This window comes from Lagopus muta, chromosome 10 (assembly GCF_023343835.1).
Source record: "Lagopus muta isolate bLagMut1 chromosome 10, bLagMut1 primary, whole genome shotgun sequence".
In the NCBI taxonomy this organism is placed as follows: Eukaryota; Metazoa; Chordata; class Aves; order Galliformes; family Phasianidae; genus Lagopus; species Lagopus muta.
Window position 1 is genome coordinate 19078926 of NC_064442.1, and position 23110 is coordinate 19102035.

Below are 23110 nucleotides of genomic sequence, written 5' to 3' on the forward strand. Positions count from 1 at the left end.
CCAGAAACCTTCCTGTGCACTTGTAAAAAACTGCAACGAGAGCGTTTGCAAAAGGAAGCAGAACAGAAAAGCACTCTGCTCGCACGCCATAAAACAAGCACCATCATTTCCTCTGTGAGCGACCTCTGGGTCCGTCCCTGAGCACCCCGCAGTGCAGCTCCTCCTGAGCAGTCAACAAACCCACTTCACAGGGAGCGTTTCCCTAGAGATGCTTTCATGCAGGCCTGTAAATCTTTTTGTTAAATGCTTGTTCTGTCAGCCCGAGACACTGCTTATCCTTTTCTATTGGTATCATTCAAAGGAGTTACTGGAGAAGCACTTCCCTTGAAATTCTTCTTCAGTTGCTGCAGGTCACAAGATTAAGAACAACTGGAGAATTTAAATGGAGGTTTAGAAGTTGGTGAAGTACATATCTTGGGTGCTGCTTTCTACAAAACACTGCACTGCCAGTTTCCTTGGCCAGGTCAGCTGATGAAGCTGTATGTCTGTCAGCACAGAGAGCATGGCCTGGGAGCCTGGAGGCACTCTGCAGGAAAGGCGCGAGATGACACCAGGGCCAGATTTCTGTCTTAAGGTTCTACACCCAAATACCTGATAAAAAAATCTATGGTGTGGGAGAGAGAAGAAGGTATCTGTGACTTCCATAGCAGCTCTGTGCTGAGGGGCACTGAGGCACCCATCTGCCCAGATAAGCTCTCTAGAGAGGTCTGATATGTGCTGGGTGCCTGCATTTGGGACAGGAGGATGACGCTGGGGAGGATAAAGGTGGAGGACTACTATCCCCACCTGGTCCTTCAAGCTGGGTTGCCTGAGGCTGAGACCAGGGAAGGAAAAAAATGTCAAGGAATCTTTATGTGCCTTGGGAAGATGCTAAAAGGATTGGGAATGCAGGTGGTGCTTTCCTCAGTCCTCCTGGTTGGAGACCGAGGTCTGGAAGAGGAGAACGGGCCAGCTGAATGACAGGGTGCATGGGTGGTGTCACACTCAGATCTTTGGCTTCTATGATCCATGACATACCTTCAATGAACCATGGGATGGGACACAACTGACGGGGAGGAGCAGCAAGCTGGTTGGGCTCACTGCGAGAGCTTTAAACTGGAGCTGCTGGGGGGGTTGGTGTAGTGCTGAGGAACAGAGAAGAGCCAGGGAATGCTGTCAGCTCAGATCCGTCCCTGAGGTTTGTGGGAAGGCTCCTCTAGGAAGGCAGTGTGTCTGAAAGCTCAGCTGGAGTGCCTCTATACCAATGCATGCAGCATGGGGAATAAGAGGGAGGAGTTGGAAACTGTGGTGCACTTGGGAAACTTTGATCTTCGTGCCATCACAGACACGTGGTGGGATGATTCACATAACTGGAATACCACGATGGAGGGCTATGAGCTTTATAGAAAGGGCAGGCAAGGTAGAGGGGGTGGAGGTGATGGCCTCTGTGTCAAGAAGTGGACGGACTGCAAGGAGCTGCCTCCGAGGAGCAGTCAGGAGCAGGTGGAGGGCTGGTGGGTTAAGGCTGGGGGTGGGACCAGGCTGTGCATGCTCCATCCCTGAGGTGATCAAGGCCAAGGTGGATGGAGCCCTGGGCAACCTGATCCACTACTTGATCGTGCGACTGGCAGCCCTGCCTGCAGCAGGGGGGCTAAATGACAGTGATCCTTGAGGTCCCTGCCAACCCAAGCCATTCTGTGATTGATCCTATTGAATAACTGAACATCCTCAGTAATGTTTAGGAGAAAAACAAGACAAAAGGTGCCTTGGAATTGCATCAGGTGGGATTGAGGTTGCATGTTAGGAAGTCAAGAGTGGTCAGGCACTGGAATGGGCTGCCTAGGTGGTGTCACTGTCCCTGGAGGTGTTAAAAAACCTTAGATGTTGTACAGAGGGATATGGTTTAGTGGGATATATGGGTGGTTGGCGGATGATTGGACTGGATGATCTTAGAGGTCTTTTCCAATCTTGGTGATTCTATGATTAAGACTGAAAGGCTTAGAAGAACAAAAACTGAATGCTGTCCAAATCATATTTTGGGAATAAGACAGCTGTCTTTGTGCTATCTACTAACATTTGTGAACTAATATGCTTGAAAATGAAGCCAGGCGTCATTGTCCATCAAAGAGAACGAGATGCCTTGATTGTACACAGCACGAAGATCTGTTGTCAGAGCAGACAACTACAAACTGCCACCCAAAACGGAGTTAATGCATTCATCAGGCAATATAATAAAGCACATTTACTACTACTGTCAACCCAGTCCACACTAATAAGCATGCATAAGTACTGCACACATGCTTCAAACAGTGCAGCCTCCTACAAGCAACACTTCTAATGGGGAATATTCATCCTGATTGTAGCTGAAAGCTTTAGATGCAGTCTGTATTAGGTGTTCTATCACTCCAAGCACAGCTGCATGGAACAAGGAGAGTTGAGCCCAGACAGGTTATTGCATCTCACACTCAATTCTGTGCCCACAAGGCCCAGCTCATGTGAGCTGTGTGGGTGCAGGAATCACAGACACAGCCAGAACAGCACGCAGCAGTTAGAGCAGCAGAGCGAGCCCAGAACCACTCACTGGGAAGCAAGAGCACCAACAGCTCCAGCCAGGAGCCGGCAGCTGGAGATCTACTCAACTTCTGAGCACCTTTGCTAATAAAGAAAATCCAGCCTCTCAACACCAATATTACCACTAGAAAGAAAAAAGGGGGAAATTCATAAACCTGCAGTTTATCTGGACCACAACGCCCAGCCTCCCCCAAAGGACCCTGCGCCAGCAGTCCTTTCTGCTGTGCAGCACAGTGCCTCTGACAGGGCACCCTGAGCCGGATGCCATGCATGTCCATGGAACACACACATCTTACTCCACCCCACTTGTTCACAATCTGGAGGAATTCCACCGCTCTTTCAGCCATTCGTTGCTTTGAGAAAAGTCTGCTCAGACCAAAGTCTTCCTAAATTAAGCAAGAAACACGCTTGCCACAAAGGCAAGAATCAGCCCCAGCTACCCCAACCGGCAGGGCTTCTGTTCTGCAGACCAAGGGGAATTCAGAAGGATGCCAAGCGAGGCAGTGCTGCCAACACACCTGATTGCGCAGGGCCTGCTGTGACGGCCGGTCCCGATGGACGTGGCTGTCTCTCGTTATTGCAGACGTCCCGGAATCTACGTGAACAGATCCCACTGGAGTAGGCTGGAAAACAAGGTGTTTGTTAGGACACAAGTCAGGTCGGCTCCCATCATGCACAAACAGCGCAGGAAGACGTCAAAACGCTGCCCAAAGGTACTGGCAGCAACGGGCATAATTACAGCAAGAGCCATGGGACGCCTGTGATGTGACTGCTTGCTGGATACCAGCATCAAACACCTTGTAGGAAAGTGAACTAAAAAGATACAGCTGAATCTCTTCCAGTGTCAGATCGCACCGCACTTGTCACAAATGCAACTGCAAAACATACAGGCTTGTTTTCCTCAGCTCATTGTCTTGTTGCTTTTAAAAACCACCCTTGCATAGAAACAGGACGTGTTAAAATTAAGGCTTCATCTGCTCTATTCTCACCAAAGTCACAATCCTTGCTCACAACATCAAAATCTCCATAGCAACCACTGCAGTTGTCAGCAATAGCAAGCTTGTCTTACAAGGTGCTTTTTATCAATTGTCTTTGTAATCAAACAAAAATGAGAGCAAAAATCACGATTCACAAAGGGAATGATTTCTTACTAAAACGAAGTGCTCTGCGCACAGAAAACATTGGTAATGCTAAACACAGATGGATGGAAGTCACTGGCAGCGGTACCAGGTTCAGCTCTGAAGGCACCAGTGACACATTTGATCCGGCACCAGTGACAATTAATTTACAGCTGCCTTTGCCACTGGTGGTGCATAGAGACTGGCTGTTAGCAGGAAGGCTGTCAGCGGAGCGGCACCAAGCGACGGGCTGCAGCACAGGCACGGATCAGATGGGCAGCCAACGGAAGAGCTTCAGACATTTCACCAGGTTTCCCAGTGACACACCTCTTAGCGAAGGCCTTCCTGAATACAAACACTTTTGACTATAGGAGTAATGGACTGAGATCACAGTTATGTCCCATCTGGTGCTAAGTGCAGCTTGGATACTCCCACGTTGCCCCGCCATATTTAGAGCTGGCTCAGCACCTGGAGCAGGGCAAGCCCAGGGATCTTTAGAGATCACGATGGGTTTTCCTTTCATTGTTTTCTGAGCACCTGTCAGAGCCCTGCCCACATTTCCCGTACTGCTCTGTGACAACTCAGCTGCTATGCTGGGTGCTGAGGAAGCAAGTATGGGTTCCAGCTGTAAGATGGATGTCTTCAGATACTGATGACCAAAGGTTTCAAATCATGTGCTAGGATAGAGGAAATTAAGTCCAGTCCTGCTCGTGGCTGCAAGGGAGGAAGTCAGCACTGAATATGCCACACCAAGGCGAACCCAAATTGGTGGCAAGGGGCCATCTGCCCCTTAGGATAACTCATGGCACCACAAGAACCCCCCAACACAGCACCAGAACTTCTCTCTGCACTGAGCCTGTACTTGCTGGCTCCAGAAAAGAAGGGAGCGGTTTCATCCTGACTCACTGGCACTAACTGGCAGTACTGGAACAAACCGAGAGCAGCAAGGCCCTGCACTCTGCAGGAGGGACTTACAATTGGCCTGCCGACCCAGTCATAGGCGTAGTCAAAGGTGTAGCCTTTCTTCTCAAACAGCTCTGTGAAGATGGTTCGTAAGTAGTCGTAGTCTGGTCTCTCAAAGAAATCTAATCGCCGAACGTAACGGAGGTATGTGGCCATCTCCTCTGTTGGAGAAGGGGAGAAGGAAGCAGTGTCAGCTTTGCCCACTCGTCGCTCCATCACTTACAAGCCTCTCAGCGCACGGCACGCGATACATGCACACGCTGGAAAGGTGCTTTTCAATGAACTCTAACAAGGCCCTTCCACGGCACAGAGCACGACAGTTCCCCCAGCCGGACCAGGGGCAGATCCCAGAGCTGCCCAGGCTCTGCCACGTCCAGCCAGGCGGATCGATGGGAGCGGAGGAGAGCCTGCAGGCTTTCACCCCCCGTGACCTACCCAGCCTCCTGCTGCTTGATGAACCTCACTCAGCTCTTTAGAGCCCTCCGGCCCTGCCCAAAGCCTAATAATAGCTTGCTTTCATTCTGAATCTTCTGAATGAGCTGCTATAAAGCAAGGCCTTGTTGCAGCACTGAGCATCACGCAGGGAGAATTGCCTGGGCTGCTGCTGCTAACCTTGGCTTTCCTTTAAAAACTACTGCTTTAGAAGCAGCCCACAATGCAAATCGATACAAATACATCTCTAACAATGTTGGAGTCCCACACCTGCTGCAGAGGGCTGCTGCTCTACCTCCAGCAAGTTCCACAGCAAGCTTCACTCTATACCCTTGTATAAAAACAAACACTAAAATGCACTCTACAACACAGGACAGCTCTCTGAGCCTGCCTACAGGATGCTCACGCATACGTCAGCTCACAGACATTTAAAATAGACACAGTGATTTCTATACCAGGACAGGACTGTTGTTCTGAGCAGAGCTCAACACGAGGAATGAGACTGGGTACTGCAGGAAGAAGCTCAGTTTTTGCCTTTAACTGACAAAAATAAAAGCAGCTCTGCTTGGTGACGGTTAGCTACGCCTATGGTTGGCAGCTTGTCTGTCACACTGAGGCAAAAGAAGAAGAAAGGTCATTTCCTCCTCCTGCTGTTGTCTTTGAAAGATGATCAATGGGATCCAGGCAAGTGCGGGAAAGAAGTTGCCTCATCTCCTTTCAGCCCAGACCTGCATGTGTGCCAGAGCTCTGAGGAAGGAGCACCGGGAAGGGAAGGAATGGGGAAAAGAGCAAAAATGACAACAGCCAACCTGATGTCTTTCTGCTTGGAGCTTGGTGGATTTGGGATGGAAACGTGTCTGGGAAATAAGAATGACCTGAACAACAATTCCTTCCAGACTTGCTGCTCCTTGTGCTGGTAAAGAGCCACGGACACGAATTAGTGGGCATGGTGAGATGGGTTGATGGTTGGACTAAATGATCTTAGAGGTTTTTTCCAACCGTAATGATTCTGTGAGTCTATGAGAACGGCTCCAACAGGAATGGGGCAGACTGTGAGGACCTGGGTGCTCTCCCTGTTGTCCAGTTTCTCACCTCGTAGACAAAATACTGAAAGCACTGCACGGAGGCTGCACCGCACCCCGGGAGGGCTTTCACTTCATACTCTGCTCTCCCAGCTCTGCAACGGACTTCTGCTGAACTGGAGAAAAGCTGCCAAACTTTGCTAGGAGTGCACCCTTAATAAAGCTCTCCTTGAAGCCGTTGTTAGAAGGTGGAATTCAGTGACATCGTCCCATCTTCTAAGCTGGCCACCTAAAATTTTAGCACCTGTAAGTCTTTTCAACTGGAAACAAATCAACTGAGTAGAGCCAACACAGGCACTTGAGAGAGGGAAGACAACAAGGTCCTCTGCAGGAAGGAAGAAAAGCAGGGACATGGGGCACTCGGGCACTGCCCAGCTTGCAGAGTGGGAAGAGTTATGCTTGTAGCAAGCCACAGTCACAAGCTCCCAGCCCTGCTAATTCCTAGCAGCAGCCCCAGTTGTTTTCCTGCTTGAGGAACGACATAACACGTGTACATCACTGAAATCCTCTCTGCCAGAGCTGCTCAGAACTATCATATCGAACAAGGTATGTCTGTCTCCAGTGACCCCATCAGCACTTTACCTGGAAAGTTCTCACAGAGAACTTCAACCGGAGTGTTTCGCTTTGTGTCCCCGATCTTCTGATACCTCTCTTTTAAGGTGTCAGCCTGCAGTGCACAAAGACAAAACAGTTGTGGGGAAAGAGTTCAACCGTGTGAGAAACGCCATGCTGTATGGGAAGAAAAACAAGGTGTTTAATGCTGATTCTGGGTGGTAGCAGGCGATGTCACTTGGAGCTGAACTGCATCCTAGATTACAGTATGTTATCCTGCTGTTATCTTCACTGTGTGCTTTACATGCAGTCAGCACAGAACATCCAGAGAGGCATTCAGGATGCCTCCAGTACTTGAAAGGAAGCACGCTGGTTGTGCTCACAGGGCTCATTTCTTACCAGCCCAGTCCTGGTATAGGGAAGCTTTTCTGGGGCAAGAAATTAAAGCTGCATATACTTCAATTGCACATCAGTATCCTGACACTCCAGCAAAGAGCAGTCCCAGGCTGAGAGCCATCTGCAAGCATGACAGCTTCATAAGCAACTGCAAAAGCAGTTAAACTGTGACAGCAATTTTGACATGTCATGTTTTTACTGTGCAGAACAGAATGCCACCACAGAGTCAAGCAACCAGATGATATCAGTCACACTTCTCCCAAACCCCGTGCTACTTCTTTCACCCCCAAGCGCCTGTCACTTAGCACTGATTAAGCAGCTGGTCATCCAGAAAAATGACATACATTTCAGTTTGTTTTCCCACCTGAATCGCTCCTGAAGCAGAGCACTCTGCTCCAGTTGGCACCCTACAAACAGGTTTCACCGCCTCCATTTCAAAATATGCCAATTAAACCTGCCAGCAATACAATTAGCATTGTAAGATGTCCTCTTAAGACCTCAGCACTGACAGTAGAGACCAGAAGTGTAGGCTGAGGAAACCTACAAGCGTGAAGATGCCACGTTTTCAGGCTGAAGAATTTGGGTGTGCTCTGAAGCTAAAGAAATGCAAGACTTCAAGGAGCAAACAACTAATTCTCACTAACTCAGCACTGATCCAAGGAAAATTTTGCAGTCCTGTCTAAACCTGGAATTATTTTAGAGTAGTTTATAGGATTGATTTAAAGCAGTTAAGTTCAAACTAAAGAAGTAAAATATGTAATGGAATAACACTGACAGATTTACCATTGGAAGTGCACCTATTGCCAGAGAGGTTCTGAGCCCTTTCAGGATCATTTCAGTGCTTGAAAATCCCTTCTGTGTTTTCTGCACTGCTGCTGACACTTCTGACACGTGTTGATAAGGCAAAGCTGAGGTTAACTCTGGATAGATGGTGACAAAGCAGCTTAGCAGGTTCTATCATGCCATCGGCCACAGCAGCACTCCGCTGAAGATGGTGAGCCCAAAAGCTCATCTGTTTTTTCACAGCATGCCAACAGGCCTAAAAGGAGTCGCTGTCTTCACTAAAAACCTCCTAAGCTGGTCACCCTCATCCCTTCACTCAGTGCAGCTCCAGAGGTGAACACGTAGCTGCACGATCAGGAAGGTGGTGGAGAAGAGAAGATGAAGCCAGCAGCAGCTGGGAGCCAGCACATGGCATTCTGCTGATGGATGTCAGCTGTGGCTGTTGTAACTCAATTGCTCGCAGCCCTCAGCACTGTAGATGACATTTCATAAACTTACAATCCAGAACTGAGCACTGAATGTCCGCTGTCGCTGGAGGGAAGCCAAGCTCCATACTTCTGCCAGAAAAGCAGCTTTTCAGGCTAAAGTCTCTCGGCAAGTCTAAAACCATCAGACTGCTCCTGTTACAAACACGACCCTGGATGCAGCTGGGGCACTGTGTGCCATCACCGGAATTTCATAAACAACCATTGTGTTCTGGGCAGGTGCACATTACAGCTAAGCTGCTCCAACTGCTCAGCAGCCCCACTGCTGCCCTCCCTGTCCCAGCTGCTCCTTTGCTCGCACCTTCCCTGCAGAGCTGCACCGACTCAGTGATGCTAACACTAATCTGCAGTGACAGGTAATGTACTTCAGGCCTGGCATCTTCTCTGCAGGTAAATCTAACACCTTAGTATTCAACTTCACAGACATACAGGACTGCTATGCCCTGATTTTCCATATGTTCCCCTGACAGATTCACATCTGGGCAGAAAAGTGAGTTTAAATGGGCAAAACCTAAGACTCAAACCTACCTTCAGTCCTTGCCAGGGCAGACTGCCTCGCAGGAAATACATAAACATGTGGCCAAGGGCTTCCAAGTCGTCTCGACGACTTTGCTCTGCAACAGAAGAGATGACAAATTATTGCTGCGGCTGCAGAAATGGATCTGGCCAGTAGGAAAAGGGATTTCAGGCAGAAAGCTATAGCAGGAATGCTCACTTGAATCATACGATCATTAAGGTTGGAAAAGATGATCTAGTCCAACCATCCACCTACTGCCAATATTGCCCACTAACCCATGTCCCTCAGTGCCACATCTACATATTTCTCAAACGTGCAATCTCAGGACTTGTGCAAAAGAACTTGGAACTCGTTACAAGGAACATGAAACACACGGATCAGCTAGAAGATAGGAGCTGGGAGCCAGCATGCCCAGCACTGTGTGCAAGGGATGTGCTGGATTACTTCCTCTGAGCCCCGCAGCAGCAGGCAGGGGACACTCGCAGCCAGCTGTGGGAACTGACATGCACACAGTGCCAGCCATCTCCTGCTGCTTCTGGAGCTCAGTGCATCACAGAGGGTTAAAAATAGCTCCTTTTAGCACTGCTTTTGCTCGTGAAACACTCGCTGCTGTTGCCATGCAGATGTTATGATTATAGATGAGGTAAAAAAACATAAAAAGGAGGCCTCGAGCCAAGGGCAAGGCATCCTTTAAAATAATCTACCAAAACGTGGCCCACACTGCCAACAAGCCACAGGATACAAGGGAGAACAAAGGCAACCTGACCAGCAGGAGGCTGTCCTGTTGGCATCGCTGCTTGCTGGACGAATGGTCCCAGAGCTCCCCAGCAGCGCGGGGTCCCCAGCACTGCTCACCAACTGTCTCTGCCTCCCAGCGGCAGCGACCTGCTCTCCCCCAGGCTCCCCCGCACACAGAACACGGAGCACACGGAGCCTGGAGGCCAGCTGGCCGGTAGGTGGTGGCAGAGCAGTGCCCTGCGGTGCTCCCATCTGCAGCCGCTCACTTCCTCCATCTCTTCCCCAGTCTCCTCAGAAACAGAAATTGCACCCATCTCTTCTCACTCCCCAAAACGAGAGGCTCTCCGACCCGTCCCTGTGCCATCGCCGTACCACTCTCATGAGTTTAAAGGACTATAAACATTTAACAAGGGCTTCTGCCTTTCAGCCACAAAGATGTAATTTTCCAAGGATACAAGGCAGCGAGTGAGGAGACAGAAGATGGGTTTAAAATTAGTTCTATCATTAAGGAAAGCCATTATTCATTTTCTCCAACCGGTTATTAGGTCAGGGAACAGCAACTGAAACTGAAAGGCGCTGGTGTGGGGCTGCGCTATAAAGATCTCCTTGGTCGCCACTAAGTGTGGCAATTACTGCCTGCCCACTTGCTTTTATCAGAGCAGGACTGCTACCTTTATTGTTTTGCTCCTAACAAAAACCATAATTACAAGGCTTCCAGTTCCAACACTTTCAGCTGTCTCAACTGCTCAAAAAAAACCAACCAACAAACCCCCAAAAGCCTCACAGCATCGCCATGCTGTGTTAGCAAAGGTATGAAGGGCACGGAGCCATAAGCTGAGCTACCATCAGAGCTCCCCAGCACCAGCACAGCTCGTGCTGAACGTACAGACCTTTGCCAAGATGTGTGTTGATGGACATGTATCTTGCTGTTCCAGTTAAGCTCTTGTGTTCCCTGTAAGGTATGTGTTTTTTGGTTTCTGGGTCAATGTACTCCTTTGCCAATCCAAAGTCTATGATGTGAATGACGTGGTCTTTCTTATTGCCTTGCCGGCCAATAAGGAAGTTTTCTGGCTTGACATCTCTGTAGATGAGGTTCTTCGAATGCACGTATTCCATTCGAGAGATCTGCAAAAGGACGAAGCAAACATTACTCCCAGGCAGCCCAGCTGCTCTCCTGCAAACAGAGCAGCCAGGTTTTGCAGCCCACCACAAAGCCTCCTCAAGCCACCCGCTGCCACCTGCACACACAGGCACTGTGCAAGTGGCACCAACAGAGCAGAATGAGGCACCGGTGACTGCCTGAGCAGTGGCATTCTTCATTGCACAGCTGGAAGAGGAATTTGCCATCCCCACCTTTCGCCCTGTGCTCCCTGACTTCATCTGAAAAGGAATGGGACCCTTTCTTCTGTAATGCTACCACCAGCACAGCGTTCTTGGAAGGATTCCATGGAGAATTGCAGCAGCCTTTTTGTATTGATTTTAAACATGCTAAGCCGGCTACCAGGAGCTCCTCCCTTACCCACAGCCCTCCCTTGTTGCTCTGTGCCTCACCACCTCCCTCCCTCAACCCATATGCTGTCTTAGACATGCCAAATTCTCCCTGGAGGGGGGATCTGGGCAGGCGGAAGCCTTACGCTCCTCAACGCCGACTAAAAAGAATAATTAATCTCACCAGTCGTCAAGCAGAATTGGTTGGAGTATTTTTCAGCTTTTGACTATCTGTGTTCTGCCACCGAGCAGCAAGCAAAGGGCCAGACGCCTGGCTCCAAGGGAAGAAGGGCCGCCTCAGCTCTCACAACACACCTCACTCAGTGTGCGTTGTTAATTCTGCTTCAGAAAATGCCTAAATGATGTGTAACGATGTTCGAGCAGGCCTGCAAGCAGCTCTCCTTTGTGTCGCTAACTCTGTGTTACCGCTCCTCTCCCCTCTCGTTTTAAGCAGTGATTTATTTCAATGCGCTGAGAAAATGGATTGCACAGCTCCCAGCCATTACTGCTCATCATTTCCAGGACGCTGCAGATGCTCCGCACTTCAGCCATTCTTCACGTCTTGAGTCAGCTCCGTGACACAGCAGCAGGTTTGGAGACAGACAGGTATGTCAGGAGGCAGCTCAAATTGAACTGCAACCCTTAAAATGGGAACAAAGGGTTTCCTGACCCCTCCGTGCAGAACAGGTTTTCAAGCAGAGCCTGACTGGCTCATTTTGTACATCTCTGCCACCGAAGAAGCCCAGTTGTTGCAACAGCCAATGGCAATGACAGCAATTTGGACAAAAACCCGGACAGCGAGGATGCTGTGGAACAACACACTCCAGCAGCACTCTGAGCTATTGGTGAACCTGCTCTTTGTGCTTCTGCCGCAGACAGGCACAGGCGGGTTTCCTTCCACCTGCCTGCACACCTCCTGCTGTGCTGCTGGGGACGGCTGGAAGAGGCTCTTCCCCGTCAGAAAGATGTCCTGCGGCAGCGGTGCGCCTTATGCCCTGTGACAGGACGCCTGCCCCGCTTCTGTCTGCAGGAGCAGGGAGCTGATGGCTGTCAGCCCTGCGCAGCCAAGGCATGACTTCTGATTTATGTGCCTCAGTGACCGCCTGCTTTATTTCCCTGCGTTGCACAGCTCAGGGACGCTCTGTCTGTTCAGCTGCACGCAGAGGTTGGAGGAAGTGGTTCCAACGCGATGCTCCCAGCCGAGCAACGTGAGGCATCAGAAATGCACACACTGTGGAGTAGCAGCGCCCAAAAGCTCCCATCAGCCAGAGGAGTCCTCCTGCAGCACGTGTGCGAAAACAACCACAGAGAACCTTTCCTTCCCCCCTCCAGCGGGGACTTGAGGCAGCGAGGTGCTCCTCCCTGCTGTCTGGGTGGCAGCAGGCTGCTCACGTGGTGGGAAGTCTGCCTGCGTGTTGGGCATCCATCCTTACCAGGCATCTCAAACACCAGAGCAGAGTGGCACTGCTTGTGCGATGCACTGCATTCTGGCAGTGAAGTTTCACGTTTCCTCACGACCGAGATTAGAATTACAGCAGCTTAAGCAGCCTTGGCTGCTCAAAAACAACAGCAAAACAATTTATGGAGGCAAAACCACCACTGAATGTGACAGCTCAGCTCCTCTTCTTGTATGTCTCTCTCACACTGGAGTGTGACACAGCAATGGTAATGATTTAGTATAGGAATTAGCAGAAATCCAAGACAACATTCCCCAAAGGGCTTCTGTCCCAGTGCAGCAGGAAGCGCCAGCCCCTTCAGAAAGCACTTTGGAGACAGCTGAGCCCTCCTCCCACAAACCCTTCTGGCAAAGGAGATGGAGCACCTGTGAAGATGCTAAATCTGTCTCCTTAAGCACATGCATCCACGCTGGTATCTCACGACCTCTTCCTGAAAAGATTGGTAAGGTCCTCAAACATCTCCCCAAGGAAAAAGGAGAAGTGCTGCCTACAGAGAACCCCAGTTCCATGTGGGATTGCTTTTCCTGTCCCCATGATTCACTCTGAGCCCCCTTTTTCCACGCTGGTCCTGGTGTCTTGGTGAGCAGGCAGGCCAGGCCAGGTCACAGGATGGGCAGCTGGTGCCAATGGAGATCCTCCCAGTACAGAACTGATCTGCCACCCCAGTGCTTGGCACAAGGCAGGACCCTGCTGTGTTAGGCTTCATTTCCCCAGCAGTCTCATTGCAATAAAATTACTCCTGTAAGTACTAGGACATGTCTCTAACACTACTGTAAGAAATGTAAGTTACTCAAATTCAACTTGATGCATGTTGTTTCAACCCAAATTTTACCTTATGTTACATGCACATACTGAAAAACATATCCAACATTGCTACTCTGTTCTCACCGCTTATGAGACCAACGATGATTTTTTTGAACACTGAAGAGTTGCCCAAAACGGTAATACTGTTTCTGGAGTGCAATGAAAAGGGATACAAACTGTATGCAAGGCTTTGCCATCTGATTTAATCAAAAAGACTATAAACTGGTTTTACAATGATGCAGGAGCACTCAAACAAAACCAGGCTGCTTGGCCACAGGAGCACAATGCTGTGCACCCAAAACCATGTCAGTGTGGATCAACACCGTGCATCTGTGACCTCAATTTTCCACTTGAGGTTCTGTTCTGGCGAAGCCAAGCTAATTTAGAACTGGCTGGCTAAGAGAGCTGACACAATCGCTTTACTCACCAGCTGGATGGCTATCATTAATACCGTTTTCAGAGTGAACGTCCTGTCGCAGAGGTCAAACAAATCTTCCAAGCTAGGACCAAGCAGCTCCAGTACCATGGCGTTGTACTTTCCGCACGGTCCAAAATAATAAACCTGGGGAAGCCCTTCAGCTGGAAGAATATGAAAAGGATTGGAATCAGTCACTGGGACAACATGGGCACCCTTTCTCCTGGGTGCAAATCTTTTGCTGTGCAAAGCCTTGGTTTTCACGTCTCGAGCGTCCTTTCTGATCTTACACGGCAAGCAAATTAGTTTCAGCATGTACTGTGAATGAACCAAAGGCCAAATGAGTGCAGGCTTTGCTCGGCTACACCCTTGATTAGACAAATGGATTTCAAAGCAATAATGTGACCACATGAAAGCGCCTGGCCCTGGAAGCACAAAGGCTTGGCCTCAGCATAACCAACTCAGTGCTCCCTGCGTCGCACTGAGCAGCAGGCAGAGCCACGGGCTGGCGCTCGTCTGAGCAGCCAGGAACACAAAGCCCTTGCAGAAAACGAGGTATGTTTGAAAAAGGGCTGCAGTCAAACCAAGCGAATCCCCAGCTGGGGTTACACAGCACGGTCACACAAAGCTTGCCTGCACTATATTCGTAAGAAAGAGCAGAGATTGATGTTTTCATCCATCACCACGAAGAAACAATCAGGGTCCATCCAGGGCAGAACGCAGCGCAGAGCTAACTGCTCCTCTCGCTAATCATTGGCCACCAGAACTGGGCTGCTGGTGCAGCTGTGTACCCGGCTCTGGCTGTGTATCTGCCCACGACGTGCCCAGGCAGCCGAGCCCAGTGCAGGTAAAGGCAGAGAACGCCAGAACCGGAGCGTGTCAGAAGCAGAGCAGCTTCACCTACAGGTTCAGGAAAGCTCGTTAATCTGCCCAGCGGCACTAATCAACTTGCCAACAATAGAATACATGAGGCACCGAGATTACCAGAGCTTAAATATTGCAGATTTTATACTCCCGTGAATTACATGAAAAGAACAAAATACAGCTCGACAAAGATTACTGAGGGATGGCTTTAATCTCGTTAAATCACATGCTCAGGGGATCATGTTAGGCATCAGTCGTCAGGACGCATTAGTGAGATATTATGGAGTATTGCAGGCATTCCCAGCCCAACCCGAGTTCGTGTCCCACATCCAGCATCTGCCCAGCACCGCCAACCTGAGCCTGGGAGGCTATTGCCCTTTGCTTTATGCTGTAGTGAGCATGAACAGCAGCAGCATCCTCTGAGAGCAGGGCTGTCTGACATGGAAGCGATTCCAAAAGCAATGGTGGAACCTGACCCAGGCAGCCCTGAACATTTTCCAAAATCCCCAAATAAACACAAATGGCAATTGAATGCCATCAGCCCTGTGCTGAAGGCTTGACAAGCTTAAAACAGAGACTTCTAAATTCAAGCTCTCTGCACAATATTTGCACTGCGATTTCTATGTCATGATAACAGTCCTGAAAAGTGCAAACCGGAAGGAAACCAGTCAGGCAAGGAGCGTGCTAATTATGGAGTGCTGGAGAACAAATTTGCCGACAGGCTCTTAAGGAAGGCTAAGAATCTCATTCCCAGAGCAAGGGAAAAGGAATACATTTACATCCTTACTTGGTAAAGAGAGCCCACTGCAATTAAAGTTGAATTCCTACTGGACACGAGAACCAGGAAGATAAATGGCAGCCAGGCTCCAACGACAGGGGTTTCACGTGGGAAAGGAAGCACAGCAAGCCTGAGCGCTCCCTGGGGCCCAGCCCCTGCAGTTAGCTCTGCCATCAGCTCCAAGTGCTCCGAGCCAAGAGCTTGGAGTGCCCTTCTCACTTTCACAGTGGGATTAAGCCTCGGGAAGGCTCTGCTCTAGGCAGGAGCTCCCACAAGGTGAAGCTGTAGCTAAGAACATTAAAAAAAAGCATCCTAAGTGGCAGCCTGCAGAGGACATTATTTTAGTTTCAGGCATATTTTTAGGGTTCGATTTTCTCCGAGGGTTTTCAGCCGTGCTGCTGCCAGCTGTGCCTGCGGTCAAGAATGTGCATCTTGCCTTTGCTAGAATAAAAACGCTGTCAAACATCTCATTTTCAGAGGGCATCTGGAGGAATGTGACCGAGGCCGCATGGTGACCAGCCCTTCAGAGCCTCCCAGCCCCACACCATCAGCACAGTGAAGCTGGGAGGAATGCACTCTCAACTCACTAAAATTCAAGTCCATACTCAGTATTTCTTTGGGAAAGGACAAAGCTGGAAACAGGAGCTTTAACAGTAGCAGTACCTGCTTCCTGCAGGATCCAAGCGGGCAGATAAGGCTACATAATTCCAGGGTGCGTATCTGAGATGTAGGTTTCCCTGAGCCACTTCTCCCTACAAGCCTCAGAAAATCTACATAATAACTTGTTCAGAGCCCAGCTGCTCTGGATGCCCATCATTCAGAATGCAGCCCGACTATTTCTGCAACAAGCACTGTGTCCTGGTCCCACCAAGTCCACTGTCACAGTGAGCCACAGGAGCTTCAAAAATACCACCCACAGATCCCTAAATACTTAAGAAGGATATTTCCAACAAAGGAGATCGATTGCTGATGAAGGAAAAGGTATCTTTTGCCTAGGCAGTCAAACTTGAGGTCTTTAATGCAAAGCCGTTGTGTTGGCCGAGGGTTGGAAAGGTCAAAGGAAGACACTGCTGTGCAGCTGTCCTAGGGGAGGTTTGCAGTCAGAGAAGATGGAAAGCCAAAAAGAGCACAGGGCTCATCCCAAGGACTGAATGATACAACTCAACACTTCAAATACAAACCTCGACCACTTAATCCCAACTAACACACAGAATAACATCCAAACAAGGATCTTCTCCATGGCACTAAATATTAACACAAGAAAATTCGTATGACACACACAGGATCTTCTTCGGAAAGAAAAGCAGCACTCTGCAGTGCACTTTGCTTAATGGCTTCCATTGTGCTGCTGAGTGATTTGGCTTGACTCTATGTAAGAGGTCCTGCTCCACCCTTACTCTTGTGGAAAGTTTATCAACCCAATAAACAGAGACTGATCACTGCACTGGAATCCATGGACAAATTCTGCTATTTCAGCAGTGCAGCGTCTTGGAAGAAATTCAAGCTGAGCGCAGCGAAAACCCAGCACAGCGCTTTGGAGATTAAAGCATCACTGCCGGAATGAGACAAACGCAGACATCAAAGCCAAAACCCAGACTGCTACCACCAGGCTCCAGTGACTCCAACCCCAGGTTTCCCAAAGCGCTGAAACTGCGCAGCTCCTGGGGCTGCCACCAAAGGGATCCCAGCCTCACACCGCCCTGCTGGCCTCACGTGGCCAGGAGAATGGCTGACCAAAGAAGCTTGGTGTTTGCTTGAGCTTGGACACGTGGAAGGGAACAGCAACAAACAGCAACCCTCTTGGAGAGAGCTGCAGCTGAACTGGATGAACACCACAAAAGTACATCTCCTAGCAAGTTTCAGTCCAAGGGTCAGAAGAGCATCGCGGTCAGTTCAGGTTGTGCTGCCTTTCTGCCACATGCTTTGTGGCACGAGGAACAGCTCTAACAACCCACTGGACATTCTGTGTGCTCTAACCAGCCAGGCGGTCAGGCGTCAGCCGTGTGAGCCACACAGCCCATCCACAACCACTTCCAGGGCCAATTACCAACTAGCAAAAGGCAGGCAGATACCAATCAAATGATATGCCCAAGGGAAACATCGTGTAGCAACTGCCCTACGCGGCAGGAACAAAGTGGAAACTGTCTGCAGGGGCAAATATGCCCTGATGCGAGAGCCTAGGAATAAACCTAGTACAACAGCACAACCCAAAATACACCCAAAGAAGAGGTGAGGGAGCAAGTACAGAAAGCTATGCATGACATCCGTGGAGGTGCAAGAACAGAGTCCTTGTACATCAATTCAACAAGAAACAACCACAAGTTGTAACAGGTGAACTGTTAGCTTCCAAATCACCATTTCTTTGCTCCCGTTGGAAACTGGTTTATGTAGCCCTTAGATGTCACGCAGGCAAATGAGGAGCAGAGGTCTTCAATTTCAAGAAAGAATTAAAGTTTGATTGTTTTCTTAAGACCCGTGCAGGTTTCAAAACTGGGAACCATTACAGAGGGAGACGCGTCTAAGAAAGCCCAAATGAGACACCCAAAGACAGAGGGAAGGGGAGCACTCTGACATCAAGGAACCAGCTGATGCTGGATGCAGGAAGCACGCTATGAGCAGCACAAACAAGTCCTCTTAAAACTCATCCAGAGCCACGGCAGTGCCTCTGCAGCATGAATGCACAAAAAGTTCTGTGAGATATTAAAGCAGCACTGATGAATAGGATACAGGCTGTCACAAGATTCTCTTCCAGAGCAAAAAGGTTTATTTTTACAAATCACTGAATCAAAATTACACGATAAACAGCATAAATAGCAACTGTGCGAGAGCTGAACATTTATAGCTAAAATTGAACATGTTTCAAACAAATTAAACAAATTGCTTTAGAGTAGTCAACCCACTTAAGCTGATTACACTAATGAGGATCTACCCTTCTCTTAATTTCAAATCAGAATAAAATCCTAGCTGAAACAGAAACTTTGCCATCAACATTGACTGGGCCAACAACTCATCTGCTAACCTCTTCAAGCACCCCAGGGCAGCAGGTTTCACTCCACCTCTGCTGGTTAACAGGTTACCCCCCAAGCCATGTTCTGTAGGCTGAAATAACAAAGGCTCATTCTGACCTTCAGGTTTCTGAAGTATCGACTTGAAAAATAATAGTGGAGAAAAATTAAGATCAACTTGTTACTTGGAATAAAGTTACCTTAAAGGTCTTTCAAATATTTGATTGCATACATTTCAGCTTCAGGACTGAAATAAAACTTTAAGTAAAACAATTAGCACACATTGCTTCTCCTTAGCACGTCTGAGTGCAACCGGGGCAACTCCTACCAGCAGTGGGTGAAGCTGAGCTGAATGCTCTCACTCCCTGCAGTCAGTAGCAGGTACTTTGCCGTGCCCATGACAACACGCTGATGAAAATTTTGGAGTACTCTCAAAGCTGGCTGCATGACACTCAGTGGAGCTGCACTGATTTTGTGCTCGATTTCCATGCACAGGTTCTGGGATGCCCATGACTGCAGATCAGGCTGACCTTGGGGACGCAGCTGAAAACCAGTCCCTCAAACAGGCTCTCATGTGGCAGCCCCTACCTGGACCTGCAGAGACAGCTCTGAGTAATGTGACAGTGTAAAATGAAATACATATTATGTACAGCTTTCTGCTAAGACCACTTTGGACTACTGATATTTGAAAGAAAAACGTCCAAACTCATCCAGTGGCCATCCTCTCTTCTGCCAGCCTCCAAAATCCCTCTACCAGAGAGAACCAGGGAACATTTTTGCTGTGCAGGTTTCAAAGCCCAGGAATAAAGCTAAAAGCCATAAACTAACTAACCATCGAGAATAAGGCATGGCTTTTGGATGAAAACAACATGAACCTTCCAGGCTTTCAGTAACGAGCAGGCTGCACTGAGAGCTCCTTACAGCCTAACGCCCTTCAAGCTTTCATTTCATTTCGTTTTCTCTCAAAATCACTTCTTTCCAGTACGGTTATTTATTCGCTGTGGTTCACTCTGGGTTCAAATGATTAAGAGTAAATTTGTAACTGAACTGAGAACAGGCACTCTTTTAATCCAAACCGCTGCAGTGGAGAATCGTTAACAGTAAGGGCTGAAAGACACCCAGGTCTGGGAGCCCAGGGAAAGGAAGCCAACATACTGCTCCAAAAATACCCTATGTTTTAACCTGATCATATGCAGTTCAGCTGAAAGACTGCAGTAGTCCAGGCTTAGCCCAGGAGCCCAGCACTGCACAAGTCTTCCAGAAGGACGCGGCCCTATGAGCCTTCTTACGCAGATGCTGCTACGTTCCCTAACGCTGCTGTTGACTGTGTAATGCCATTTCCTTGCTGGAAGGTCCAGATCCAGGGCTGTGTGGCACTGCATTAAGAACCAGACTGTAGAACTAGTGAAACCTTTCACTGACACGTGAAACTGAACCATTCCAACCAAAGAGCCTGGGTGATGAGGACAACCCAGTCACCTCCAAGATCCCACCACTCAGATCCAGACGTGAAGAGCATCTTCCACTCACGACGAGTCCTTAGAAGAAGTAATGAAGAGCTTGATCCACCACCAGTTGTCACCAGGCACTCAACACAAGCTCAACCAAGTGCTCTTCACCTCTTCAGGAAATTTAAAATGCTGTGTTTCAATTAAGCTTTTTGTTTTGCCAACGTCTTCGTGCTCCTGAGGTACATCCTTACGGACATGCAGAGCTCTCTCCTCCTGCTGTCCTGATGGAGGTCGCAGAGGTGACCATCGTTGCTGGGTAATCACAGCTTTGTGTGCCTCCTCACAGCCGGCTGTGGAGCCGGCACTCTCTGCTCTCAGCCCCACTGATTCTGGACATTTCCATACTGCAGAGCTCCAGCCACTCGCCCTGCTACAGATGGCAGCTCTGCAGCCCTTTCACAGCATCATCACAAGCTCCTCCTATCCTTGCAGCTCCCAACATCCTTGTTGCCATTTTCTCTGACTGCTGCCAGACACTCAGCTCTCTGCCACCAGAATTCTGCAACATCTTTTTCCTGCTTCAGTTGCACTGTGGATCATCCCTTTTCCAGCACACGCTAAGTGCTTTCATGTTACTGCCCAGCAGGACTCACTGCTTCACTGCAGCAAAGAGCCCATCAGCATCCCCAGAGACTCTGGGGGAAAAAGCAAGAGGAAGCATCCCAAATTTGTATGATAACCAATTCCCTTCCCCCGATGCTTGCCCTGCAGCTGAGCTTTGGAGGAGAGGAGATGCCACCCTGCACACAGCTGTGTGCCTGCAGACAGGGCTACTTCATCTCCAACACGTGTCTACAGCAGACTTCAAGACTCCAATTTCATTCCAGAAAGTGAGCAGATTTTGTGCCTTCTCAAGCCATACAGGATGTATTGAACCCCTGCTGTGCTGCGAGTAGCTTGTGCCTGTATCTACCAAAAAAAAAAAAGGTACAGGAAAAGGAACAGAAGAAAAACAGACGTAGTGAGGACAGAAGGAAGAACATACTTGTTCTTGCTGCTGGTAAAAATCCAAATGATTTTACTTCAGTTACAGAAAAACAATTTTCCCAATTGTTGTGTTATCAAAAGGGGCGGCATTTCATTCTCCTGGAGCTGCACAAGCTGGTTTCCTGATAACATGGCTGGACTCCATTAGACAACTCTTCACACAGATGAAGAAAGAAGCAATTTCAGGATGCCCACATTGATACTCACAAAAACCAAATCCAGCTGCGCAGATTTTGGGAAACCGATTTCTGTATTTCGTCTCTTTCACTCCAGTCTCTGCACAACTGCTGCATTTGAGGTTGGTAAAGCCTGTGCACATTCTGCTGTTCCAGCACTGGGTGCAGCTGGCACACAAGGCACCAGCTTAGCAGGAGAATCAAAACACTGCAGAACATTAGAGCAGTTATTTTAAACCACCTCCAAAAGTTCCAGCTGAAGTTAACCATCTGCCTTTTCCCACGTACCTGCACACAGGGACACGGATGGCAGAATAAATCAAAAGGCTTAACACGGTGTAATTATTCCTCTAACCTCATGGTCCCGTTTGCTTTGCTTTTGGGCTTTCTTTGTGTACTCAGCAGAGGCTGTGTCTCTGCTGCAAGGCGTGGGAAGCTGCAGTGCCGCAGCTTTTGAACTGTGTGCAGGTTAAGTGCAGGGTCACAGGCAGCCCACTGACAGCAATGAGATTTGCACAGAAAGCTCTTGAGCAATTAAAACACAACCACAGTGTGAGGCAGCTTCACGAGCTGCTCTGAAGCTCCTGTACAGCAGGAACTGGTCACAGCCATCTAAACGAGCAGCTCTCGCCCCTGAAGGGGAATTAAGCAGCAGGTTTGGGGTCCTTCATTTTTTAAGAGGAATGAGGATGACTGAGGGTATTTTACCTGAATATGCTTCATTATGCCGCATGTACAACCTACAGGATACTTAAGGAAAACTAACAGCACTTCCAGGCTGCAAGAGAACACCCAGCTGCACTCAGATCTGACAGAAGCACTGGCAGAAGACGCTGCTTGACTCCAGGGAGATGAAAACTGCTAAGAAAGCAGCAATAATGAGAGCCGTGTGCTGAACCACTTCTGCCATGTGGAGGAACACTTTGGTTCGACTGCACCAACAGCCAGGTGGCCACTGCCCCTCATCAGCTCATCTCCCTTGCTGACTCCTGCCAGCACTGATGCCCAGCCTACCCACATGCCAGTGATGTACAGTGCAGTTCAGTGGCACTTGAAGCTTACAGCGTGCTGGCCAGCTGCAAAGCGAAGTGACACTGCTGCTGCTTCACAATGGGAACACAGAAGAAATTTGACAGCTGACGTTACAGCTCAGCTACGGCCCACATCTCTGTGCAGAGACCAAGAGGTGCCCCAGCCCCATTGCTACAGCAACGCACTGCCCTGCGCAAGGAGTGGCAGCAGCTGATCCAACTGCATTTGCTTCTTTGATGACAAACCAGAGCAGTCTAATTTATTTGGATAAAGCCTATCAGGCACACAGCCCCAGCTTCAAGTGACCAGGAGATAAACCAGACCTGAGCCACGCAGACCTGCCCACACTGATGCTGCATCAGAGCTGCTTTATCACAGGGCCCAACACAATGCCTGCTAAAAACCCATGAGATCACCATTGGCTCCTGCAGAAGTGCCAAACCAGTAGGTGATGGATGCTGAGTCAAACACACGTGTGCTGTCCACAGCAACTCAGGAGGCTGGCATTCATCAGCCCTACTACACAAACCGTCAGAGCGTTTGAAGGATTTGTCAGCTCTGTAGGTAATTGTTACCCACATAGTCCTTGCAGCCTGATGGAAACCTCCCATGCTCTTCTATTACAGAAAAATCTCCTGGAAAACAAAGTTCAGATGCTTTACAGGACCATCAGCCTCTCCCAGGGACAGCCCATGCTGAGCAGCACTGCTCCATCCTATGTGGAGGCAGTGGCTCATCTCCTTGAGACAGGAGGAAGAGGAGGGCGTTGTGAACAGCAGGCAGGGCAGAGCTTGGAGAACACAAACCACACCTATCAACTATCAGCTGTTCTGAGAGGCAGGCAGCCCCCTACCCTTTGCACCCCATGCTCACCTGTGTGCAACCTCCCTGGCACAGTTTTCTCTTTCTGCCCTGCCACAAACAGAGGATGCTCCTGGGGCTTTGTGACTGCTGCCACAAATACCAGAAGAGCAGGA

General features: G+C 49.2%; 1 protein-coding gene across 6 annotated transcripts in view; it reads right to left on the reverse strand.

Moving 5' to 3' along the window:
- The window catches only part of CSNK1G1 (casein kinase 1 gamma 1), an 89572-nt gene that overhangs the window by 9503 nt on the left and 56959 nt on the right, over positions 1 to 23110 (reverse strand). For all 6 annotated transcript variants that reach the window (XM_048956360.1, XM_048956359.1, XM_048956358.1 and 3 more), the window contains 6 exons: positions 13793 to 13944; positions 10507 to 10741; positions 8890 to 8975; positions 6728 to 6812; positions 4644 to 4792; positions 3069 to 3173 (listed from right to left, as the gene is read on the reverse strand). In XM_048956360.1, the coding sequence (XP_048812317.1) occupies positions 3069 to 3173; positions 4644 to 4792; positions 6728 to 6812; positions 8890 to 8975; positions 10507 to 10741; positions 13793 to 13944 (812 nt within the window). The remainder of the gene's footprint in view (positions 1 to 3068; positions 3174 to 4643; positions 4793 to 6727; positions 6813 to 8889; positions 8976 to 10506; positions 10742 to 13792; positions 13945 to 23110) is intronic.